The sequence below is a fragment of the Pristiophorus japonicus genome, chromosome 12 (assembly GCF_044704955.1).
Source record: "Pristiophorus japonicus isolate sPriJap1 chromosome 12, sPriJap1.hap1, whole genome shotgun sequence".
Classification (NCBI taxonomy): domain Eukaryota; kingdom Metazoa; phylum Chordata; class Chondrichthyes; family Pristiophoridae; genus Pristiophorus; species Pristiophorus japonicus.
Genome location: NC_091988.1, coordinates 164,096,669 through 164,120,289, shown reverse-complemented (window position 1 = coordinate 164,120,289; position 23,621 = coordinate 164,096,669). Strand labels below are relative to the sequence as shown.

Genomic DNA, 23,621 nt, shown 5'->3' with positions numbered 1-23,621 from the left:
TTGCGCCCTACTAGGAACTGAGTGTTGCACGTATATCCCAGATAGCTCCAAAGAAATTACCCACTTAGCGGAGCATATCCAAAAGGAGGTAGAAAAATTTAAGCAACCCCCATCATTCACTTCGTCGAGCGGAGCCACTGAATGGCTAGGTTCAATAGGAACTTCATTGGTGGAAGCTTTAATTCTATTCATTGTAAATATTTTACTTTTATATTGTTTGTTTATGTTGATTAAATGTTGTTGCGACCAGGCGGCTGCAACTGCTGTCCCTAAGGTGAGACAGCTTGCAGGTACCAGCAGACCATCTGTACGTATGTTATGCTTAAGGGAAGGTTGTTTACTGGTTGAATTAAGATATTGATTTGGATTAAATTGGAATAAGGTTAATTAACCTACTAAAACCAGACTTCCATTGTGGCCACGATGGAATTCGGGTTGGTGTAAATTTGTGTGGAAGCTACTAGTCCGGACATGTGGCGAAACACATTAATAAATTTTAGAAGGAAACTCTATTAACATGTCTGAAATTATTTTGTAGAATGTTTAACCAGTGATAGCTGATGTTTTATGATTCAGTTGTGAAAGAATCAAAGGGGGAATTGATAGAGAATTCAAACAGGCTGCATTCAGACAAGCTATGAGAATTCACAGACTTCCCAGTCAGAGTTGCGACATGAGTGGGAGCATGTTGCATTAAGTCATCAATCAACTTGACATTTTAGGACCTTTGGTAGCGAGCCAATTAAAGGCTAACAGACTATCAATTGAGCCAATAAGGTCAAAGAAGGCGCGTTCTTTTCTGTAAATTGAGTCAGGTATAAGAACAGCCATTTTGGCCATGTGGTCTCAGAAGGACAAAGTCCTGGCTTAAAGTCAAGAGCTTGTTGCAGCTGCCAGAATAAAGTTACATTAAAACTACAACCGGAGTTCGCATTTCATTGAAAATTAAGATATCTAACACTATATTACGCAATAAAAGTTTCTATGATCCTTTCAAGATTTTTTATAACTTTTGCCTTCATTTGTCTCGATCACTAATTTGAAAGTAGCTATTTCAATTCAGAATAAATGGCCAATTGAGATTAATTTATAAACCAGGAAAATGAAACTATTTTTGTGTGGGTTCACACTTTTCGTTAAAGATCCCATGGTACTATTCAAAGAAAAGTAAGGAAGTTATATCAATGCCCTGGCCAATATCTATCCTGCACCCAAAATCACGAACAGCAGATTACCTGATCATTATCTCATTGTTGTTTGTGGGACCTGGCCGTGTGCAAATTGGCTGTCGCATTTCCTACATTACAACAGTAATTACACTTCAAAAGTACTTCATTGGCTGTAAAGCACTTTGGAACATCCGGAGGTTGTGAAAGGCGCTATATAATGCAAATTTTTTTGTCGAGTATCCTTGCCATTTCATTAAAAAATTCAATTTCCCCTTTTTCTAAAGTAACATTAGATTTTAGATTCTAATTACCATTTAGATTCATTCACCATTTTATTTGTACTGATTCCTCTCCAATGAAAATGAGAAAGTTATACTACCTGCACTTTAATGGGTTCAATTTTGCCCAAGCCCATTTTCTAGCAAATTGCCAGAGTTGCGGCGGTTATTTAGGTTCAAACTTTCCCGGATGTTTATATTGTAATCCAGAGCCACGCAACATGGCTAGTTGCCTCGGGGTCGTGGCCAGGGGCGGAGCCTGCTGTCTGCGCCGAAAAACGCATCCGGGCCTTCTGCGCACGCGTGGGAAAAAAAAACGTATGTTTTTGATGTCGCTGCAATGGACGCGCATGAACAGTACAGCTCCGAGTTGGCAATCGAGATGCTTCCAGACCGGGACCAGGATCTCAAGTGGGCGCAGCTAGATATCCATGGTAAGCAGCGAGTAAGGAAAGAATGGGATGGTTTATGGTTACTTTTAAGTTGCTTGTAATTGGTTATTCATGGAAATTATAGTCATCCAGAAAACTGTGGACTTATGTCACGCTCGGTTATTCATTCATGTTGTGTCAGTTTGGATGACCAAAGAATTACAATGTGATGTGATATAGGATGGGTACTGGATTAAAGGACTTGTAATTTTTGTGAAGGTGGGGTTAAATGATGACAAACGGAGATTGTTAAACAGTTGCAAACACTTTATTGATAAGTTGAGTTAGATTTGTGCTTCTGCCGTCACTGAGGAGTTATCTGAGTACTCCTGATACTCCATGTTCTTTTACCTCCAAAACAGCTATGGCACTTCTCGAGGCATCTCCATGCCCAGGTCTTTCTGGATAAAACAGTTGCTCCCTCCCCTGCTGACCCTCTCCAGACCCCGAGTGAGTGCTTTCCCCCAGTCCACTATGCTTCTCGCCCCTAGCCCAGGCCGAAGGGCTTGCAGGTAAGTGCGCTCCCTGAGTGAGTGCTTTCCCCCAGTCCACTACGCTTCCTGCCCCTAGCCCAGGCCGAAGGGCTTGCACTCCCTCCCCCACCGACCCTCTCTGGTCGCCGAGTAAGTGTCGATCCCAATCCGCTGTGGCCCTGGATGAGTGCCAGTCAGTTCGCTCCCTCCCCCAATCGACCCTCTCCGGTCCCCGAGTGAGTGCCGGTCCCGGTCTGCTCTGCTTCTCGCCTCTAGCCCAGGGCGAATGGCCTCTGATTTACTTACCTGCACCAATTTCTTTAACTCTTTGCACGGGTTTGCTCGAGAGGCCACGTACACTGGCCTAAGCAGAAATGGAGTAACTAGCAGCTGGCCAAAGTTCATTAAATGGCCTGAATTGGTGTAGGTGGCTGGATACGCCCCCTTTTTTTTTAATTAAAAAAAAATGTACCTAAAAAAAACACGTGACCAAATGTGTTACGCTAGTGCAAATTGATTGGGGAAACTGGATTTTTAAGTTAGGCCAGAAAAAGCAGCCTGCTCAAACAAAAATGGCGCAAATCACTGGGGAAAATTGAGCCCAAAGTCACAGTTCCTGCTGCTTTATAAACTATTCTGAATTAGAGATTGGTGGTTCCTTATTGGTAAAATAGCTATATAAACATTTACTCGCAGAGTTGGATTTTAATACAGAATCAAGTTTCAAATTATTGATTACACATCTCTGCATCTATTATGACAAAAGTCAAATCGATCAACTTATTACATAAAACAGAAATCTGGTGGTCTGGTCACCAGCACATTTAAAGGAAATGTGTAATATGATGAAAAACCATTTTTGTCCTTTCTAATGGAGTCTGAAGCTTCCCTGCTATATTGCACAGTCCTTTACCACTATACCTGCTATGAACATTGTCCCAGTTGAACAACATGTCCTTGATTAAAGCGCACAAGAGAGGAATCACATTCTTCACTTTTCAGAATCTACTTATCACTGTGCATCACCATAAATTGTAAGAGACCAAAATTGGTCAACATATGCCCCCTACCACCCAAAAATGCGATTTGGGTCAAAAAAACACCTAAATACCACTGACATACCACTCGGCGGAATATTCATGGACTTACCGCCGAGCAGTATGCACACCGTCCGCCATGCAGGACCACCTTCATACCGCCCAAAAAGTCTGGTTTTCATCGCATACCGCTGACATACCATCGGAACTGCATACCGTCCAGGTGGTTTTATGCGATGGTTGGTGGTTGGGAATGGGCAGAATGCACAGATCTGCCATTTTGGAAATCGGGAACTGTCAGCTAAAGCAGCACCTCTATCTCGGAGGTGATTTTACAGTGCAATTTTGATTGGAAAAGGTATTTTTATTATTACTGAGTAACTTAAAATAGAAAGGCATTTTAGTTATTTTTTTTCATCGAAAAATAGTTGGTTTAAAAAGAATGGGGCCTGTATTATCTCAGCCTTTTTTGCTGACAACCTTGTCTAATGGAGGAACCAGATGTGAGGAAGTTTATTCAGCAGAAAAGTTTGACAATGTACAAGAGTGCTTAAATTCAATTCAAATGTTTATGTAAAAATGTAAAACGTTTACACAAAAAAAAACACTTGTCATTGCCTGAAAAGCACAAATACATTGCCTTAACATAAATATCATCCATGTGACACGGAACCTACATTTACATGGTATATACTCACCAGGTCGTTCCACCTCTTACGGCACCTTTCCCCGGTGCTTACCATCATACTTTTAGAGGAGACAGCCTCCCTAATCTCGTCCCATATTCAGTTGTACTACTTTGAGTCGGGGGGGGGGGGGGGGGGAGAATCTTTCCACAACCACCCTTGGTTAGCTCGGAGTATCTCTCATGTGCTCCAGAAGGGCAGATAACTCCATCTCATCGAAGGCAGGAGCCTTTAACCTTCCCTCCTCCTCGATGTTCCTGCGCTTTGATGTATTTTTTTTTTAAAAACATTGCCATAATCTTTTTACTGGTATGAATTTTAGTTTGTTAAATATCTCTTGTCTTCAAAGTGAAGAATTTAGTTGTTAGCAATATATTTCCACTGTGCTATGTACTTTTAAACTCACTGTCTGTCGACTACTTTTCTGCTGCTTCGCACTCCCTCCTCTTCAACTCACTGCGCATGTGCGGGTGACCCCTGACCCCCGAAATCACGGGTAAAACGCTGATGTAAAAAAAAAACGGGAAAAAAAATATTTGCGCATGCTCAGTTCCGTGCCACACCGCCCATCGAACAGAAAGTCGATCTGGATCGACTACTATGATACATACCGCCCGATACAGACCGCTGACATACCACCGAAAAAAATTGACCAATTTTGTCCTCTTCGGTCTAGGCAGTATGCCGGCGGTGTGAAACGACATACCACCGAGAAATGGGTGGACCTTGCGTATCGACCAATTTCAGACCCTAAGCCTCTGCAATGCATATATTGGTTAACCGGATTCAAATTATCTTAATTGTCACCCCTCCCCCATTTTGGATCGCCTCAAAAGGAAATAATTCCTCTTTTTAAATGTGTGTATTGAGTAAACTGCTCCCAAATGATACTTTGCCATCTTTAAAAAAGGAGCTGTTTCTACGGCTCCATCTTGACCCATTTATAAAATGAACAAAATTATTTTACAAGCTACATTTTGATGATTCTGCCCCGCTGATTTTTTCTTTTTCACTTTTTGAGTACTCCAGTAGTGATAGCTATATAAATAACACAGCATTCATTTTTATTTTTTTAAAGATTTTATTTTAAGATATGTTAAATCATTTGTCTAATTCTACTTTATAACACTCATTTTGACACATCATTAGTTTGGTTTCTAAAAGAAGATTAACTGCAGTCAGAATTCTAAATAGCTTTTTTTTTAAAAAAAAAAAAAGAGTGCTCTGTAAAGGAGTGTTGTTTGTAAAATGATTAGCTCTGCTCTGTAGGTGTAGGCAAGTTCTCACAGTATAACTAAGTATGAAAGAACACACAATTGGGACAAACAAGATTGGTTTGAAACATAGCTTTGGGAAAGCTTCTATTTTGAAATTCATTGTGTACAATTTACAAAGTTACCATATATAAAAAATGCCTCGGAGAAAAGTTTCAGTGCATGTACATGTACATTAGCTGCACTTCTTATAGGAGTGAGTTATGAAAGGTGTGTGCCAGCACTTCCTTTTACACAGTTGAAAGAGGACGACATCAAAACGTGAACCATTTCCATTGTAAAGTTTTGGAAAGATATTTAAGTATTTTGCTTGATCAAATTACATTGTGCCAATGTGTAACTTTCGGTGGTACACAGGGTCATGTGATGAGTTTGAGAGTAAACTGTTGGCAATGTTTGCTCAAAAGATTTTAAACAAAAACAACAGTGCAAAATGCTTCATTAATAGTCCTCCTGAGCAATTGCAATGTTGACTGTATTTTTGTTTGTGCATCAAATGAAGTGTTACTCAGGAGGTTTAAGGAGTTTTTAAAAACCATCACTAGAGCAAGGTTAACACAGCTATAATGTTCACACTTGAACCTTCAAACTTTGCAGTCAAATAAATATCATGAATGTTTTCAGAAATGTAGAGAATGTAACCAATTCCTGATGGTAGAGGTGCAAGCTGAAATTTAACATGGCTGTTCATATAGTACAAGAGACATGCAGTAATGTATAGTGAGAGACATACAGTAATATATTGTAAATGCTCGAGTCGATTACTTGGTCAGTTAATATATATAACTATACATCAAGTGAGTAGCACCAATAAGAAAAAGTAATGTTTAAATTTAGTCTTTATAACTAAACAAATATATTGAACATTCTCTCAGTCGGTTTTAAGTCCCCAATTATTTAAACCTTGAAAGGACCATATCAGGGAGACAATAAAACCCTCACGGCCTTCAATTACTGAACATTGGATGGCTCCACTTCCCAACAGCAATAGAACAACCATTCTGCAGCCCCAAGATTGTAGATGAAACTACCATCAACCACTACTATTCATGAAGCATCAACCTAGTTCCAAAGATTCTCCTGTGATAGGAGTTCACTCCTGGAGAGACCAAGTGGATCCTCTGGGTCCACTTCCAGCCCCACCCAGCCAATACAGGTTAGGCCTCCCACCTCTTTGCTCTTCCCCCACCACATTGCACAAGGCATTGATCAAACAAGCAATCTCTCTTCACATTAGATTAGGATGATGATGATGTAGTGTTCTCATGGTGTGAAATCCAAGTGCACAAGTATCCCATATGCAGGAATCCTTCCACAATGCTGGGTATGCCATTGGAACTAACCAATATAACTGAATCAGCCTCATCAAAAATCTTTTATTGGTTGTATTTACTAATCCTTTGGAATATTTGTAAATGAGGTACCAGTCTATAAAATTCTGCTTTCACATTAAACATATAAATCATGAACAATGTTCTGTACATCTTAAATGATTCTTTAAAATCATTGCCTAAATACTTGTAAACAAAATTAAATCACATTCTGGATTATAAAGAACTTGAAAATCATTGAATTGATAAAGGGATAATACTGTGCCATACTGCACACTCCAGAAATTCTCAAGAAGAGTTGTATTGTGCATGAGTCACAAATTGAAGAGTTAATAATGAAATATTCTGGAATAATTTTCATTTTCAATCCATAATTAGATACTTCAAGCAGTCACTTTGGAGAGGAATTTCCTATTTGTATTGATGATTTGCCAGTAGCTGTTTAAAACACAGTGCTCTGTACCATCCCATATGCCTCATATAACATAGATAGAAGTTCTTCCTTCTCTTTATCTGGGAGAAAGCAGGAGCTAGCTGCATTAATATTCTGTAGGATAACATAAAAGTCACACAGTTATCAACTTGTTTCCGACACATATCTTGGAAAGTAACAAATTTTGATTTCTCCCTCATTTCACGACAAATTACTGTTATATTAAAATGGGAAGCAAAAAGTCAGTTCCCAGGCTCCTGTCATTTGTGCTTTGTAACCATTGCTAGGAATTCTCCAGTTGACTCACTTTTGCAGTACATTTGCCAAGATCAGGAGCTCACTTGGTAAGAAAATAAGACAAGCCTACCTCCTGCTGATCCAACCAAGAACATTTTATTTGCTATTAAATATTTTTCAGAAGTTTCAGATTTATCAAAGAAATTATGCAACTCTGTAATTGATAATCTTCAAATGGACCTTTCTTTGATTCTTCCACTTATTGGGCCCAAAATACTCCAACCCCTTTTTCCGTCGCGCTAACCTGAGATGCGGCGACTTTGTGCGCTGGAAACGGCGGCAAATAAAATGTGCCCCCATCCTGGCCGCTCTGCCGAGTGTCCCGGCGCAGCATATATAGTGGAGTTGGGGGGGGGGGGGGGGGGGGGAGCGGAGCTACAGCCCTGCACCAAAAGAGTGCCGGCAGCTGTCTGCATTGTTAATTGAATTATTTACTTCAGTTCTTTATTTTTTATTGAATGCTTATTACTTTTTGTGCTGTGTTTAGTGCTTTGTAAGTCTTGGTGCTTTAGGTGCAGGTCTTCTCCACTTCTATTTTTTATTTGTTAATTAATTTTTGTGCTTTGTAAGTCTTGCTGCTTTAAATGTACTAACCTGCGCTGATTTCTTAACTCTCCACAAGGGTTTTCTGTGCGGCCACAAGTGGCCACATACGCTGGCCTAATTTAGTTTGGGGCAACTATTAGTTGTCCAAACTGGCTTAAATGGCCAAAACGGCTGGTAATGCCCACTTTTGAAAAAAAAAAAAAAATTTTTTTAAATCCTAACTAACTCACTTACACTGGTGCAAATTAAATGTGCAGAATGGGGATTTTTAAGATCCTCCAGAAAAATCAAGTTGCTCCAAAAAAAAAACGGAGCAACTCCTGGGCAAATTTGGGCTCAATAAGAGCATAACAGGAAGAACAAATCAAAATGGTTCTCGCGTAACAGGATTCTAGAACCAGAATGTCAGTAACAATTCCCCATTTACAGTTAATTATCACATTTACAAGCCCGAGAATAAGTTAGTCCGTTCATTCACATAAATTGAATTTTATTAATTCCAGGCAGGTTAAAACACTCTGGCCTGGCCTATAGTTACTGTGATTTATGCGAGGAGGACATGGTGCCTTATCTTAACTGCAGTAAGTTTAGCACATGCAAGCATTTTGTTGCATATTAAGATATCATCATAGGCAGTCCCTCGAACGAGGATTGAGTTCAATGAAGGACCTGTTGTTCCAGTCTTGAACTCCAATTGAGGGGGTGGAAGATGCCTGTGTGTGGAATTTTTTTAACGTGTGGTGGCCATTGCACCCCAGCCACCAAAGACCAGCCAAGTACTTTTTCAGATACAAATTAGATATATGTTATCAGTATGAATCGGGGATGTGAAACACACAGTGGAAGAGTTTTATCCAGCCTGTGGTGTGCTGAGCATCCTGGAATAGGACAATCAATCAATCTCCCAGACGCTGCTTCTAAAAGCTGCACCTTTTAAATTTCAAGCAGTAGCAGTCTCTGCTCCAAGCCAGCATCACTTGGGCGTGACCGGAAACAGAATGGGCTGGTGAAGGAAATTGAGACGGAACAGGGGTGTGCTGGAAAAGCCCCCTTTTCAGTGGAGATTGGGACTTGGTTGTGAGCCTGGGGGGGGCAGCATCAACTGAAATTTAGAATTCAGGACAGGAGTGGGTAGACTGAACTGAAATTTGGGATTGGGGGGAGGTTGGACTGAGATTGTAAGTGGGACTGGGGGAGCAATTGGGAGATTGGCACAGGGGGGTCGTCGGACGTTTGGGGAGAGGGGCAGGGGAAGAGGCTGACAGAGACTGGAGCTCATGGGAGGATGGGAAACTGAATAGGGGTCAGCAGTTAGCTCTCGGGTCATACTGGGAAATGGCGGATGGGGAAGAGAGGGAGACTAGGGAATGGGGGTTAGTGTGACTAGGGCTTGCAGGAGTGGGGGAAGAGGCAATGTAGGAAGCGGGAGGAAAGAGGACTGCGGAATGGGGTGGGGTGAGCCCAGCATTTCCTGCAAAGCTGGGTGCAACAGCAGCACGTCAGGAGTGGGAGTGACAGAGAGCAGCAGCTCGTAAAGGTGTGAGAAACCTGGGGACCTTACTGTGGCTAAATAGTGAGCAATTGTTTCCACTGGTGGGTAAGTGGGAAACAAGGGCACGGAGACCAAGGACACTTCACTGTGTGCAGGGAGCTGCATGCCCTGATTTTATATCAAGCTTCAATACATGGAGGCGCGAGATGCAGGGGGGTTGAGAACAGGCCAGCAGCGACTCGCTGTCGTGCTGTGGAACTGGGAAGAGCATTCCTGCTTCTCCAAGCTCGACAGAAGGGGGAAAGTAATAAAAAATTTCCCTACCATTTCTTCAGCGGTCACTTTAAAGACTGCTGTTTAGGGAGCTGTAGAACTGGAAAAAACTGGTCAGATCTTGGCTGCCGCATGTTCCACCTAATTTTTTTTACATATTTTCACTGCATATTTAAATTAATGTTGATTTCAGACAGCTGCCAGTTATGTCTAAAAAAAAGTGAAAACCGAAATAGCATTGGCCGTGATACCGGTGCAGATTAGGCATAGGACCTGACCCCCAGAAAACGGTTTAAATGCACAACCATTTCTACCCAATTTGTTCAAATAACCAAGTGCCAGGATGTCAGATCAGACTCATCACGTAAATTGCATTCGACACCCCTAGTCTAAATACTATACTGCTAGTAGTTTGTGTTCCCTCTCTACAGAATGTTGTATAACTACAGTATTTACAGGGTTCACCCCTGTATCAGAGTCCAGCATCAATTCATCCCAGTGAGCAAACAGTTAATATAGTGCATAAACTTACTGCAATATCTTGTCTATTTATAAATGCAATTACATTCCAGAAAATCTGATCCTGTGCAAACACAGTAACGTTCAGTAAATATGCAATCATTTTGCTTTTTTTAAAAAAGCTGTACATTTTCTAAGGGACCAACTAGAAAACAGGTTATAAAAAGGTATTTCATATTTAGTTTAATTTATGGGCTAAAGTTTCAACTTACCAATCTCATAAATTCTTCTTCTGTGAAACCCATGTATTTTGAGACAATATGATAATCTTTATCTAGCGTGGATTTAAAGATCAATGGATCATCAGTATTCAGAGAATAGTTTGCTTTATCTTCCCTAAACCTGTGAATATATAAATGTTAGGAGGATCAAAGATTTTAACAGTCATGAGAAGCCATATTACAGCACCTCTGTACTGTAAACACGACACAATCATGCCGCAGCACTGTAATCTTGCCCTCTACACCATTGGTTCTATCTTGCCTGCCGGCCTTGTCCAGTCACAGCCAGCTTTGAAATGGTTCATTATCTATTTTATTTTGTCACATTTCTTTACCACCATTTTTCATAATGCAGCCTCTCTATATTAATGGCAAAACTTTGACGTACTCAGTACAGTACTTGTATTTACCAATTTCAGCATCGCACATCGGATTCTTTCCTTTGACTTCCAAAGCAAAAAGGATTCTGAAAGTTCTAGGAACATAGGATTTGGAGTAGGCTATTCAGCCGCTCTAGTCTGTTCTGCCATTTAATTAGATCATGGCTGAACTGTACCTCAACTCCTTTTACCCGTCTGTGATCTATATTCCTGGATACCCCTTCCTAATAAAAATCTGTCAAACTCAACCTTGAAAATTTCAATTGACCCAGCATCTACAGCCTTTTATGAGAGAGAGTTCCATATTTCCACTACCCTTTGTGTGGAAAATGTGCTTCCTGATTTCACTCCTGAATGACCTTGCTCTAATTTTAAGATTTTGTTCTCTTGTTCTGGAATTCCCCCACCAGAGGAAATAATTGCTCAATACTTACTCTACTGAAATCTTTTATCATTTTAAACCCCTCAATTAAATCACCTCTCAACCGTCTAAACTTAATGAAATACAACCCAAGTTTATGCAACCCGTCCTCATAATTTAACCCTTTTAGCCCCGGAAGAATTTTAGTAAATGTGTGTTGTATCCCCCTCTAGGGTCAATGTATCCTTCTTGAAGTGCAATGCCCAGCACACAATGCTCCAGGTGGGGTATGACTAAGGTTCTGTAGAACTGAAGCATCACCTCCTCCTTTGTATTGCAACCTTTTGGAGATAAATGCTAACATTCCATTTAACTTTTTTAAATTAGTGTTTGCACCTGTGTACTAGTTTTAAGTGATGTGTACCGGGACACCTAAATCCCTTTGTTCCTCCAGCTTCTAGACTCTCGCCATTTAGAAATATTCCAATGTGTCTTTCTTGGATCCAAAGCGGATGAACTCACACATCTCCACATGAACTCCATCAACTACGGTTTTGCCTACTCACTTAATCTATATCCCTTTGTAACTTCCTGCTCCAATCTACACAAATTACTGTTCCTCCTAATTTGGTGTCATCTGCAAACTTGGGTATACAACTCTGAATTCCTTCATCCAAGCCATTGATATATATGGAGAAAAGTTGAGATGTCTACTGTACATGGTCCATGTTTGAGCCAAACAGGAGGGTGGGTGTTATGTATGTAAATTTTACTAGTGTGTAAGACTTGCCACCAGGGGGCGCAGCTGTGGGAGACCCAAGGGTCACCTGCACACCCCGGGCAAGCAGGTATAAAAGGCAGTCCGCCATGCTGCTTCCTCACTCTGGAGTTACATTAAAGAGACCAAGGTCACAATAGTTTGATCTTATGGTATACAGTCTTGGAGTTATTCGCAACGTAACAGCGGGTATTACTACAGCCCTATAGACCATGAGCTTGATGGCACTTTTGAGGGCCTGGTCTACAAACACTCTTCTCCTCAGGCGGCCGAAGAGTGCACTGGCGGTAAGTCACTGGCGAAATACCACCAACGATGTCTCCACAAGATCCTACAAATCCCCTGGGAGGACAGATGCACCAACGTTAACGTTCTTGACCAGGCCAATATCTCCAACACTGAAGCACTGACCACACTTGATCAGCTCCGCTGGGCAGGCCACATCGTTCACATGCCAGACACGAAACTCCCGAAGCAAGCGCTCTGCTCAGAACTCCTTCACAGCAAACGAGCCAAAGGTGGGCAGCAGAAACATTACAAGGACACCCTCAAAGCCTCCCTAATAAAGTGCAACATCCCCACTGACACCTGGGAGTCCCTGGCCAAAGATCATCCTAAGTGGAGGCAGTGCATCAGAGAGGGCGCTGAGCACCTCCAGTCTCGTCGCCGACAGCATGCAGAAATCAAGTGCAGGCAGCGGAAAGAGTGTGCGGAAACTAGTCCCACCCACCCCTTCCCTCAACGACTATCAGTCCCGCCTGTGACAGAGTCTGTGGTTCTCTTATTGGACTGTACAGCCACCTAATAACTCATGTTAAGAGTGGAAGCAAGTCTTCCTCGATTCCAAGGGACTGCCTATGATGATGATGAAAAGTTGAAGCCTTAGCACAGATCCCTGGGTAACACCTTTCTCATATTCTGCCAATCAGAGTGCATTCCCTTTATTGCTACTCTGTGTCTCCTACCTACGAACCAGTTTTCAATCCATGTTCTAAAGTTATTTCCAATTTCATGCGCTCTTATTTTTGCTAATCTCGTGCAGAATCGTATAAAATACCTTCTGGTAGTCCATATAGACAATGTCCATAGGCACTCCCCTGCCTGCCTAGTTAGTGACCGCCTGAAAAAGTTCAATAGGGTAATTTTTGGATAAATTGACTCACCTGCCTACTAATTTTATCTCCACCATACCAAATATCTTAGCAGCCAAGAATGTGAGTGCATAGCTTGCTGTTATGGTACCACCACTGCCCCAAAAGCTAGTTACCAGAAGTGTTTGGGACCACCCAGACAAAACTCTCCTTTTAGTTTTCCCACCTCGCTGCAGGTCTCCACTCAGAAACTCTCCAACATAATTGAACCTGCATCTGTCCCTGCTCCATAATACTGAAATTTAAAATGCTAACTGTGTGTGTCAATAAGCTGCTGTTAGCTGTACAAATGTAACAAATAAGAACAAGAACATGTTTATAACAGTTTGCATTCAGACATTTAATGTTTGCTGCAGCGTGCACTTTCCCCAATAAACCAAATGGTGATAGCAACAGAGTTTGCTGAAAAAGCAATTACTCTTCAATACTATGGCGACAGTTTTTCAAAATGCATTGCTTCGGACGGCTTCAACCAAATCGCATGCCTAATAAATAAGAAATATGACTTGGAGTTACCTTATGATTGGATGCCGAGTAAAATCTGGGTCACAGGCTCCAGTGAGATAGCTAGACCAAGGACAGGTCTGGAAAAAAAACACATGGTCCATTGACAATCATACAGAAAATCTTGACCTCCGAGTGGCTAAAAATTAAATAATTCTGTCATCAAAATCTTTAGTGAAAGATCACAAATATTATAGATGTGCAGGAACTGCCTACCTCAAAATGGATATTTAGTTTTAACAACCGCTTGTAGAGACAAAGATCTTCAATTGTGTGATATCCATGTCCAATCCGTTCAGCCTTCAAAACATCTACTGCCTAGTGATAAATACATTTAAAATAAGAATTTGTTTAAGTTGGCAACACCAGCAGAAATAATTTGCAGCCAATAATCAATAGCACAAACCAAGAAAACATTTATTTTTCTAGCAATACATTTTTTTTTTAAAAAAAGAGTATTTTGATATGTGCAGCATTAATTTAATGATAAACTACATTCTTTAGTATTTTTAAACTCTCCACCTCAAATCCTAATTTGCTGTGTTCCAACCTCCATGCTGCCTTCATAACAAGTTATTTAGACTGTTGGATTCATATCGATTTTTATCCTTCTAGTACTCCTTTCACCCCACCTCAGAAGGCAAGATATTTTACCACCATGAAGGGCTCTTGTTATGGCAGGGCTGAGAACCAGCAACATTTCTGATTTGATGGTTAATCAAGACCATGGCTTTACGTCAGATTCATTTTGCATAGGAATTTAAAGCTCATTACTGCAGTAAAATATGAAACACACGAGATAAAGAACCACATATACTGCCTCACCTCTTTGACTACTGAAGGAGGTCCAACTTCACCTGCATGTACAGTTCGATGGATGCCGCTTTTAAAAGCCTCCTGGCAAAGTAACAGAAAAAAGGAAGAGAAATATTTACATCTATAAAGAACCAGAACAGAACTGATCCATCTTTTGAGGAAAGTTTGCACTGCCGGTTCGATAAAATAGCAGGGTCATCGCTAAGAGTACTAGCATTTATATTATGCTTTTCAGGACCTCAGACATCCCAAACAGTTAATGAAGTATTTTGAAGTGTAGGCATCATGATAATTGTAAGGACATGCAGCAACCAGTTTGCGTGTACCACAAGGTTCCACAAACAGCAATAAGATAAGTGATCAGATAATCTGTTTTTAGTAGTGCTGGTTGAGGAACAAATATTGCTCAGGAAACAGGAGAACTACTCCCCTGCTCCTCTTCAAATAGTGCTTTTATGGCCACCTGATGGGGAAAATGTGCCACCAGTTTAATATTCCATCCAGAAAACCACATATCAAACACCCCCTCAGTACTGCACCAAAGTGTTAGCCTAATCATGTTCTCAAATCTCTGGAATGGGGCTTAACCAAATACTTCCACCTCAGGCAAGAGTGCTACAACTGAGTCATGGCTAATGCCTCATTACCTCAAAGCATCGTGCCTTGGCACTTGTGGACTCAGTTTAAATCCAACTCCGACTGATGAGATTAAAGTCTCTTCTTTTGAAAATATTCCAGTAAAATGAATTTGGGCTGTCTCAATTCAGATGGTATCCTGTATTCACAACAAAATTGCCTATAATTCAGCACTAATTTGGTAGTTTCAGAGAGAAATATGACAGGAAGGATCATGGGGTTGCTCGGAGACTGGAGCTGAAATGAATTGCGGTGGCAGAGTAGAAATTTTATCGTGCAATCCTACACCTGACTTTAAATTGCTCAATGTAGACTTGGTCTCGGTGCTAAAGCTAGGAAATGGGATACTGGGCAATATTATCCTCTGTAAAGTCATAGGATCCATAGGTCTGGAATGTCCTCAGAGTTGCTCCCACTCGACCACCATAACTGTATGTGGCAGAAACTCGGTTTTCACCTCGAATGCAGTTTTTAACTGCATTCCGGTGAAGATAGAGTGACGAGAGCAACTCTGAGGAAATTCATGGTCATAGTATTAACTGAAATAATCTGCATGAACTTTAAAATGTGCACCTGTAGCTCAAGTATTACACAGAAGCAACATTTTACACAATTATGTAGCATAAAAATAATGCAGTGTTAGTGTAAATCGGTCATTCAAGTTTTAAAGGGCCATAGTATGAAAGGGTCTACTAGTGAAATTGAATTCCCACCGTCTATTCAATTGTGGCATTTGATTTGAATGTTACAAAAACCGCAGCGATTCACACAAATAAATTGTGAGCTCAGGAAGAAAAAAATCCTGAGTAAGGAAAAACAAAAAGCTGGAGAAATACTTGTACTTTTCAAGTGTATAACTTGAATGACATATGCACTGCAACACTGTTATTTTTATGCTACACAATAATTGTGTAAAATGTTGCTGCTGTGTAATATTTTAGCTACATGCGCACATTTTACATAGTTCTTGCAGATTATTTCAGTTAAGCCTCCATCAGCCAATACACAGCAAGATACAGTATATTGAGGTTGGGGCACTGGTGCTAGAGTAAGATACCACAGGTTTTCATGGAAAAAGAGATCAAAATAAGATCAGCCTGATTTAATAATGAATCTACAGTTCAACTGTTGGGAGAGAAGAATGGTGTGAGTCATACGAGAAAAATGGTGGAGTACCTTTAATATAACTAGGCTATAAATTGCTGGGTGTGGAAGGAGTGGCTGTTGTACCACACAGTAGCCAGCCCCACTGCCATTTGCAACTTCAATAACTGAAGGTCATAAATAGCAATAGGAAAACATGTTATGGAATATTAATTAAAGCAGAAATGTTGGCATTGAGTTTGCAACAATAAACTTTTATAAGGGGAGTGGTATAATAAATGTGCTCAGATAAACTAATCTGAGTTAGCTGTTGTGCAAAATATATTGACCTTTGATTAGGTCTAATTGGGTTTGAAATCTGATTACGTCCACACTGCTGGAGAATTTTTTTTACAAGTAATACTCCAAGATTGGGTGGTATATGAGCAGATAATCAAGGGAAATCAGGCAGCATCCCCACCCCAACCAGCATCGCTCGAAATTTCTCTTCAGCCCCCGCTACAGGGATATCAGCCATTGCGCGACTGTCCCACCGCATGGAAATGCAGAAAGGAAGGTGCAGGTACTGGCAAAATGTCTACCAGCTGCCGCTGCTGCTACCACTACCATTATCATCATAGGCAGTCCTTCGGAATCGAGGAAGATTTGCTTCCACTCTTAAAATGAGTCCTTAGGTGGCTGAGCAGTAAAATACGAGAGCCACAGTCCCTGTCACAGGTGGGACAGATAGTCGTTGAGGGAAAGGGTGGGTGGGACAGGCCGCAAGCTCTCCCCACTGCCTGTGCTTGATTTCTGCATACTCTCGGCGATGAAACTCGAGGTGCTCAACACCCTCCCGGATGCACTTCCTCCACTTGGGGTGATCTTTGGCCAGGGACTCCCAGGTGTCAGTTAGGATGTTGCACTTTTTCCAGGGAGGCTTTGAGGGTGTCCCTGTAACATTTCCTCTGCCCATTTTTGGCTCGTTTGTCATGAATGAGTTCAGAGTAGAGTCTCGTGTTTGGCATACCTAGCTGAGCTGATCAAGTATGGTCATGCTTCAATGCTGGGGATGTTTACCTGGTCGAGTATGCTAATGTTGGTGCATCTGTCCTCCCAGGGGATTTGTAGGATCTTGCGGAGGCATCATTGGTGGCATTTCTCCAGCGACTTGAGGTACCTACAGTACATGGCCCATGTCTCTGAGCCATACAGGAGGGCGGGTATTACTACAGTCCTGTAGACCATGAGCTTGGTGGCAGTTTTGAGGGCCTGATCTTCAAACACTCTTTCCCTCAGGCGGCCGAAGGCTGCACTGGAGGCGGTGTTGAATCTTGTCTTCAATGTCTGCTCTTGTTGATAAGAAGCTCCCGAGGTATGGGAAATGGTCCACATTGTCCAGGGCCGCGCCGTGGATCTTGATGACTGGGAGCAGTGCTGTGTAGCGAGGACAGGCTAGTGGAGGACCTTTGTCTTATGGATGTTTAGCACAAGGCCTATGCTTTCATACACCTCAGTAAATACGTCGACTATGTCCTGTGTAATGTATGTACATAAGGTCTGCCCACCAACAGGGGGCACTACCGTCAGAGGTCCTAGAGTCATAGGTACACTCGTGCTGGGCCCGGTATATAACCTGATCTTCACTTTTGTATCTTCATTTCTGGAAGCCATTAAAGAATGACCAGGTTACACCTAGTCACTGGCTCACATTACGGAGTTCATTCTATCATTTCATACACATCTTGGAGTTCCAAGAAATGTCAGGAGAGGAGTGGCAGATGGTCTCTCGCGCTCTCTCTCGGCCCCAAACACTAACCTTGTTTACGCCTCGGCTCAGTCTCAACCCATCCATTGTTTCTTGTCAGATATCCAGTCCCCAATTTCCTCCAGTTAAACATTGGGAACACAGAAGCCAACATCAGTAGCCTGCCACAAACTCTACACTCTTACCAATTGCATCCCCCTCCCATGGTCTCGGGTTGAAGCAGACTGTTCGCAACTTCGGCATCCTAGTTGACACACAGCTAAGCTTCCAACTCCATATCCTATCCATCATAAAGACCGACTTCAACTTTGTAACATCGCCTGTCTTGGTAGATGTCAAAACCCATCTGCTGTAAAAACCCTCATCCATGCCTCTGTCACCTCCCGAGTCAACTATTCCTCTGCTCTCCTGTTCGGCCTCCCATCCTCCAATAACTTCAGCTCATCAAAACTCTGCTGCCCATATCCTATCCCGCACTAAGTCTGACTCTATCACCCTTGTGCTTGCTGACCTGCATTGGCTCCTGATCCCCCACCTCAAATTTAAAATGATCAGTCTTCTATTCAAATCCTTTCATGACCTCGCTCCTCCCTATATTTCTAACCTTCTCCAGCCCTACAATCCTCAGAACTCTGCCTTCCTCTATCTCTGGTTTCTGCTTCCTGAAATCTCTTGGCTTCATCAATGGTGGCCATGCCTTCAGTCATCCTGTGCTGGAATTCCCTCCCTAACCCCCGCTGCCTATCCTTGTCCATAGTACACTCCTTAAAACTTACCTCTTCAACCAAGCCTTTGGTCATCACTCCTAATATTTCCATCTTTGGCGCTGCTGATTTTTGTCCGATTATGTTTCTGTTAAAGGCCATGGAGCGTTTTTCTACTTTAAAGCTGCTTATATACGTTTTTGTTGGAGTCATTGTCCTAAAGTACGATCTTTACGTCTGTAAACTTGTTATTTATGATAAATGAATAGTTTTGCATCATTCATCACCAACCCTTTAGAAATTATTCTATTTGGATATCTGTACTTTCTTGCCAATTTTCATAATAAAATAAATAATAATAATAATAATAATAATGAGTTGCTCTGAGCAATTGATAGGTTTCTATCCTAAACTACTTCACAGAATAACATTCTCCAATATTTTAACCAGTTTACTTTTTTTCTTCAAATCCTCAGAAACATGAAGAATTTTTCTGTTATAAAAGTCTCAGTTCAGCTTGCTTTCAGGAGGATCTGGTCTTCCAAAGACCATCAGTTCCACCCTATTGTGGTGCACACGAATGTATTTATAGTCAATTTTCTTCCATTTAAGTAGTTACTTATACCAGACTTCTCAACTATTAGTTTTCAAATTAGGTAGATTTCTTTAAAAAAATAACAGATACAGTGCGAGAAATTTGAGACATGGCAGGTGTTTAATGTAACATGCTTGAGAGAAAAAAGGTGACTTTGGACATATCGTTCCCAAAACTCTCCACCATTCAGGTTTCCTTCATGTCATTTCTAAGCCTGTTGTACTAGATGTCAGCTATGGCTCTGTGCGTAGCACTCTCACCCGAGTCAGAAGGTTGTGGGTTCAGGACTACCCCCCCCAAAAAAAAAAATTAGGCCATCACTCCAGTGCAGTGCTGAGGGAGTGCTGAACTGTCAGAGGTGCCATCTTTCAGATAAGATGTTAAACCGAGGCCCCGTCTGCTCTCTCAAGTGGACGTAAAAGATCCCATGACACTATTTCGAAGAAGAGCAGGGGAGTTATCCCTGGTGTCCTGACCAATAGTTATCCCTCAATCAACATAACTAAAAAAAAAACGATAATCTGGTCATCATCATATTGCTGCTTGTGGGAGCTTGCTTGTGTGCGTTTCCTACATTACAACAGTGACTACACTCCAAAAGTACTTAATTGGCTTTAAAGCGCTTTGAGAAATCTAGTGGTCGTGAAAGGCACGATATAAACTCAAATCTTTCTTTAGATGGACTTGTCATTTTTGTCTAGCAATTCCTACACTCCCAGTGTTAAGATACCACTAAAGGTTTTCTTCTTACATTAAAAATCCACCAACAATAATTTGAGCTAATGTTTTAAATAGCCAGCATGTTAAAAACAAAGTCAGCTAAGCAGATACCTGATAAGTGGATTGTTTTATTGAAGGAGTAAGCACAAGATGAGAACAATCTACCAATTAACATCTCCACTCGGAGCTGGGAGCAAATCTGTTAACAATTATACAGCCTGCAAAGGCTAAATAGATAGACCAAAGTTCAGCAACTTTTCTGATCGTGAATACTAACTGAAAGGTGTCTAGGGCAAGAAAATTACTGACCAGGTACACAGCTGTATTCATGCCCATTGAGGAGATGCTAATTGATGGATTGTTCTTAATCTTGTGCTTACTCACTCCTTCAACAAAACAATCCAGTTAGCAGGAATCTGCTTAACTGGCTATTTGTATTCAAACTTTAGTATTAAAACACATTTTAGTTGTAAATACCTGTTAATGGAGATACATAAGGAAATGTTCTGGTACCAGTCCTAATGCAGCATGACATTGGAGCAGTAAGCATTATAATTGTCAAAATTGTAGTCAGCAACCTTGAGGGATTTCCCCAAAATAAGTTTTATTACATAGACAAAAACAAAGTCAGCTAAGCAGATATCTGATAAGTGGATTGTTTTATTGAAGGAGTAAGCACAAGATGAGAACAATCTACCAATTAAACATCTTCACTCAGAGCAAATCTGTTGACATCAATTATACAGCCTGCAAAGGCTGAATAAATAAACCAAAGTTCAGCATCTTTTCTGATCCTGAATACCTGAACTCCTGACCCAGATTGAGTCTGCTTCCAGGAGCTTGCGGTGAGTGAAATAACGATTAGCTGCAGCTCCAAAAGCTGCTCTGATCTCTGGAGAGAGAAGCAAAAATGGCTGCCGCAAGGCTATGTGCTCCATGCTCAGATGCATTTTTGGAGTTCCTCTTCAAAGAAGTACAGCAAAGGTAAGGTAATCTTTTTGGCACCCTAAGGCATTCTGCTCTGAAGAAATGTTAGCTGTTTGGCAGGAATTGACCGTCAGGGTAAAAAGGAAAAAAAGACTTCCATTTATGCAACCCCTTTCACACCCTCGATGTCCCAAAGTGCTTTACAGCCAATTAAGTAGGATTGATGTGTAGTCACTTTTGTAATGTAGGAAACGCGGCAGCCAATTTGTGTGACAAAGTCCCGCAAACAGCAATGTAATGACCAGATAATCCGTATTTTCTTCTCTGGGTTCTTGCTGGGTATCATAGAAACATAGAAAATAGGTGCAGGAGTAGGCCATTCGGCCCTTCTAGCCTGCACCGCCATTCAATGAGTTCATGGCTGAACATGCAACTTCAGTACCCCATTCCTGCTTTCTCACCATACCCCTTGATTCCCCTAGTAGTAAGGACTTCATCTAACTCCTTTTTGAATACATTTAGTGAATTGGCCTCAACAACTTTCTGTGGTAGAGAATTCCACTGGTTCACCACTCTCTGGGTGAAGAAATTCCTCCTCATCTTGGTCCTAAATGGCTTCCCCCTTATCCTTAGACTGTGTCCCCTGGTTCTGGACTTCCCCAACATTGGGAACATTCTTCCTGCATCTAACCTGTCTAACCCCGTCAGAATTTAAAATGTTTCTATGAGGTCCCCTCTCATTCTTCTGAACTCGTGAATACAAGCCCAGTTGATCCAGTCTTTCTTGATAGGTCAGTCCCGCCATCCCGGGAATCAGTCTGGTGAACCTTCGCTGCACTCCCTCAATAGCAAGAATGTCCTTCCTCAGGTTAGGAGACCAAAACTGTACACAATACTCCAGGTGTGGCCTCACCAAGGCCCTGTACAACTGTAGCAACACCTCCCTGCCCCTGTACTCAAATCCCCTCAATATGAAGGCCAACATGCCATTTGCTTTCTTAACCGTCTGCTGTACCTGATGCCAACCTTCAATGACTGATGTACCATGACACCCAGGTCTCTTTGCACCTCCCCTTTTCCTAATCTGTCACCATTCAGATAATAATCTGTCTCTCTGTTTTTACCACCAAAGTGGATAACCTCTCATTTATCCACATTATACTTCATCTGCCATGCATTTGCCCACTCACCTAACCTATCCAAGTCGCTCTGCAGCCTCATAGCATCCTCCTCGCAGCTCACACTGCCACCCAACTTAGTGTCATCCGCAAATTTGGAGATACTACATTTAATCCCCTCGTCTAAATCATTAATGTACAGTGTAAACAGCTGGGGCCCCAGCACAGAACTTTGCGGTACCCCACTAGTCACTGCCTGCCATTCTGAAAAGTACCCATTTACTCCTACTCTTTGCTTCCTGTCTGACAACCAGTTCTCAATCCATGTCAGCACACTACCCCCAATCCCATGTGCTTTAACTTTGCACATTAATCTCTTGTGTGGGACCTTGTCAAAAGCCTTCTGAAAGTCCAAATATACCACATCAACTGGTTCTCCCTTGTCCACTCTACTGGAAACATCCTCAAAAAATTCCAGAAGATTTGTCAAGCATGATTTCCCTTTCACAAATCCATGCTGACTTGGACCTATCATGTCACCTCTTTCCAAATGCACTGCTATGACATCCTTAATAATTGATTCCATCATTTTACCCACTACCGATGTCAGGCTGACCGGTCTATAATTCCCTGTTTTCTCTCTCCCTCCTTTTTAAAAAAAGTATCCAACATATCTAGCATGCCACAGATGCACTGCGGCTGGGAAGGAGATTCTACTGAATTTCTAAGGCCCCTGACAGAGCCTTGTATTGAGATCGGGGTACAACACCATGATCATACTTTCAAGGCCTGTTGAGGGCAGGGGAGAATCTTCTGGGTTTTCCCAGACTCCTGCAGACCCTCCAGTCCAGAGAGGGTCCTTGTGCAGTGGGAGAGCTGGGAATGTCCTCCCACCTCAACTGCATTATTGCGCTGGATCTGAACCTACTGCAGCAGCAGGTCTTTTACAAACCATCCAGAAATCTTGGAGCAGCATATTGGAGGCAGACACCCAACGTAATGAGTCGGCATCCCCATTTCCTTTTTGTTGTACCTGGGAATCAAGTATTTCTTAGGTGCAAAAAAGATGAAAATCTACCCTATACAGTCTTCAGCATCCAGAGGACCTGGAGGCAAATGAGAAAAAATGGCTAATTGCCTCAGTAAGTCTGCTAAGGTAAAGCAACTTTGCTAGATCAAGTAGATGGGTAATGCATGCTGGCCACCTGCAGTTTTCTCTCATCTTGTTTCATACTGAGGCTGTATGCCAAGCCCTCACAAAATAGCTCTTTCTTAGCTTCACGTTATTGTGCAATGAGATACACTATTACTGTTACTCCAAACTGCAAATTTTTGATGTTAAAAGTGCTCCTGCAAAGCAAGTTTACCACACAACTAATATGCATGATTCATGTTCACACACAAGCTAGGCTGGATGGTGGTCACATGGCTGTTACACAGGTCATCATCATCATAGGCAGTCCCTCGAAACGAGGATGACTTGCTTCCATGCCGAAAAGGGATGAGTTCACAGGTGTTTCAATAAAGGACCTAATATTCCAGATCCCAAACTACATCGTGAAGGGTGGAAGATGCCTGGGCTTGGATTTTTTTTTTTTTTTTTTTATAAACATGTGGTGG

General features: G+C 41.7%; 1 protein-coding gene across 1 annotated transcript in view; it reads right to left on the bottom strand.

The window, feature by feature from the left end:
* Positions 1-5,235: 5,235 nt before the first annotated feature.
* ada (adenosine deaminase) overlaps positions 5,236-23,621 on the bottom strand; it is a 92,232-nt gene continuing 73,846 nt past the window's right edge. The window contains exons 7-11 of the mRNA XM_070895037.1: positions 14,460-14,531; positions 13,851-13,952; positions 13,647-13,714; positions 10,452-10,581; positions 5,236-7,226 (exon numbers count right to left, since the gene is read on the bottom strand). Coding sequence (XP_070751138.1) covers positions 7,122-7,226; positions 10,452-10,581; positions 13,647-13,714; positions 13,851-13,952; positions 14,460-14,531 — 477 coding nt within the window. The 3' untranslated portion in view covers positions 5,236-7,121. The remainder of the gene's footprint in view (positions 7,227-10,451; positions 10,582-13,646; positions 13,715-13,850; positions 13,953-14,459; positions 14,532-23,621) is intronic.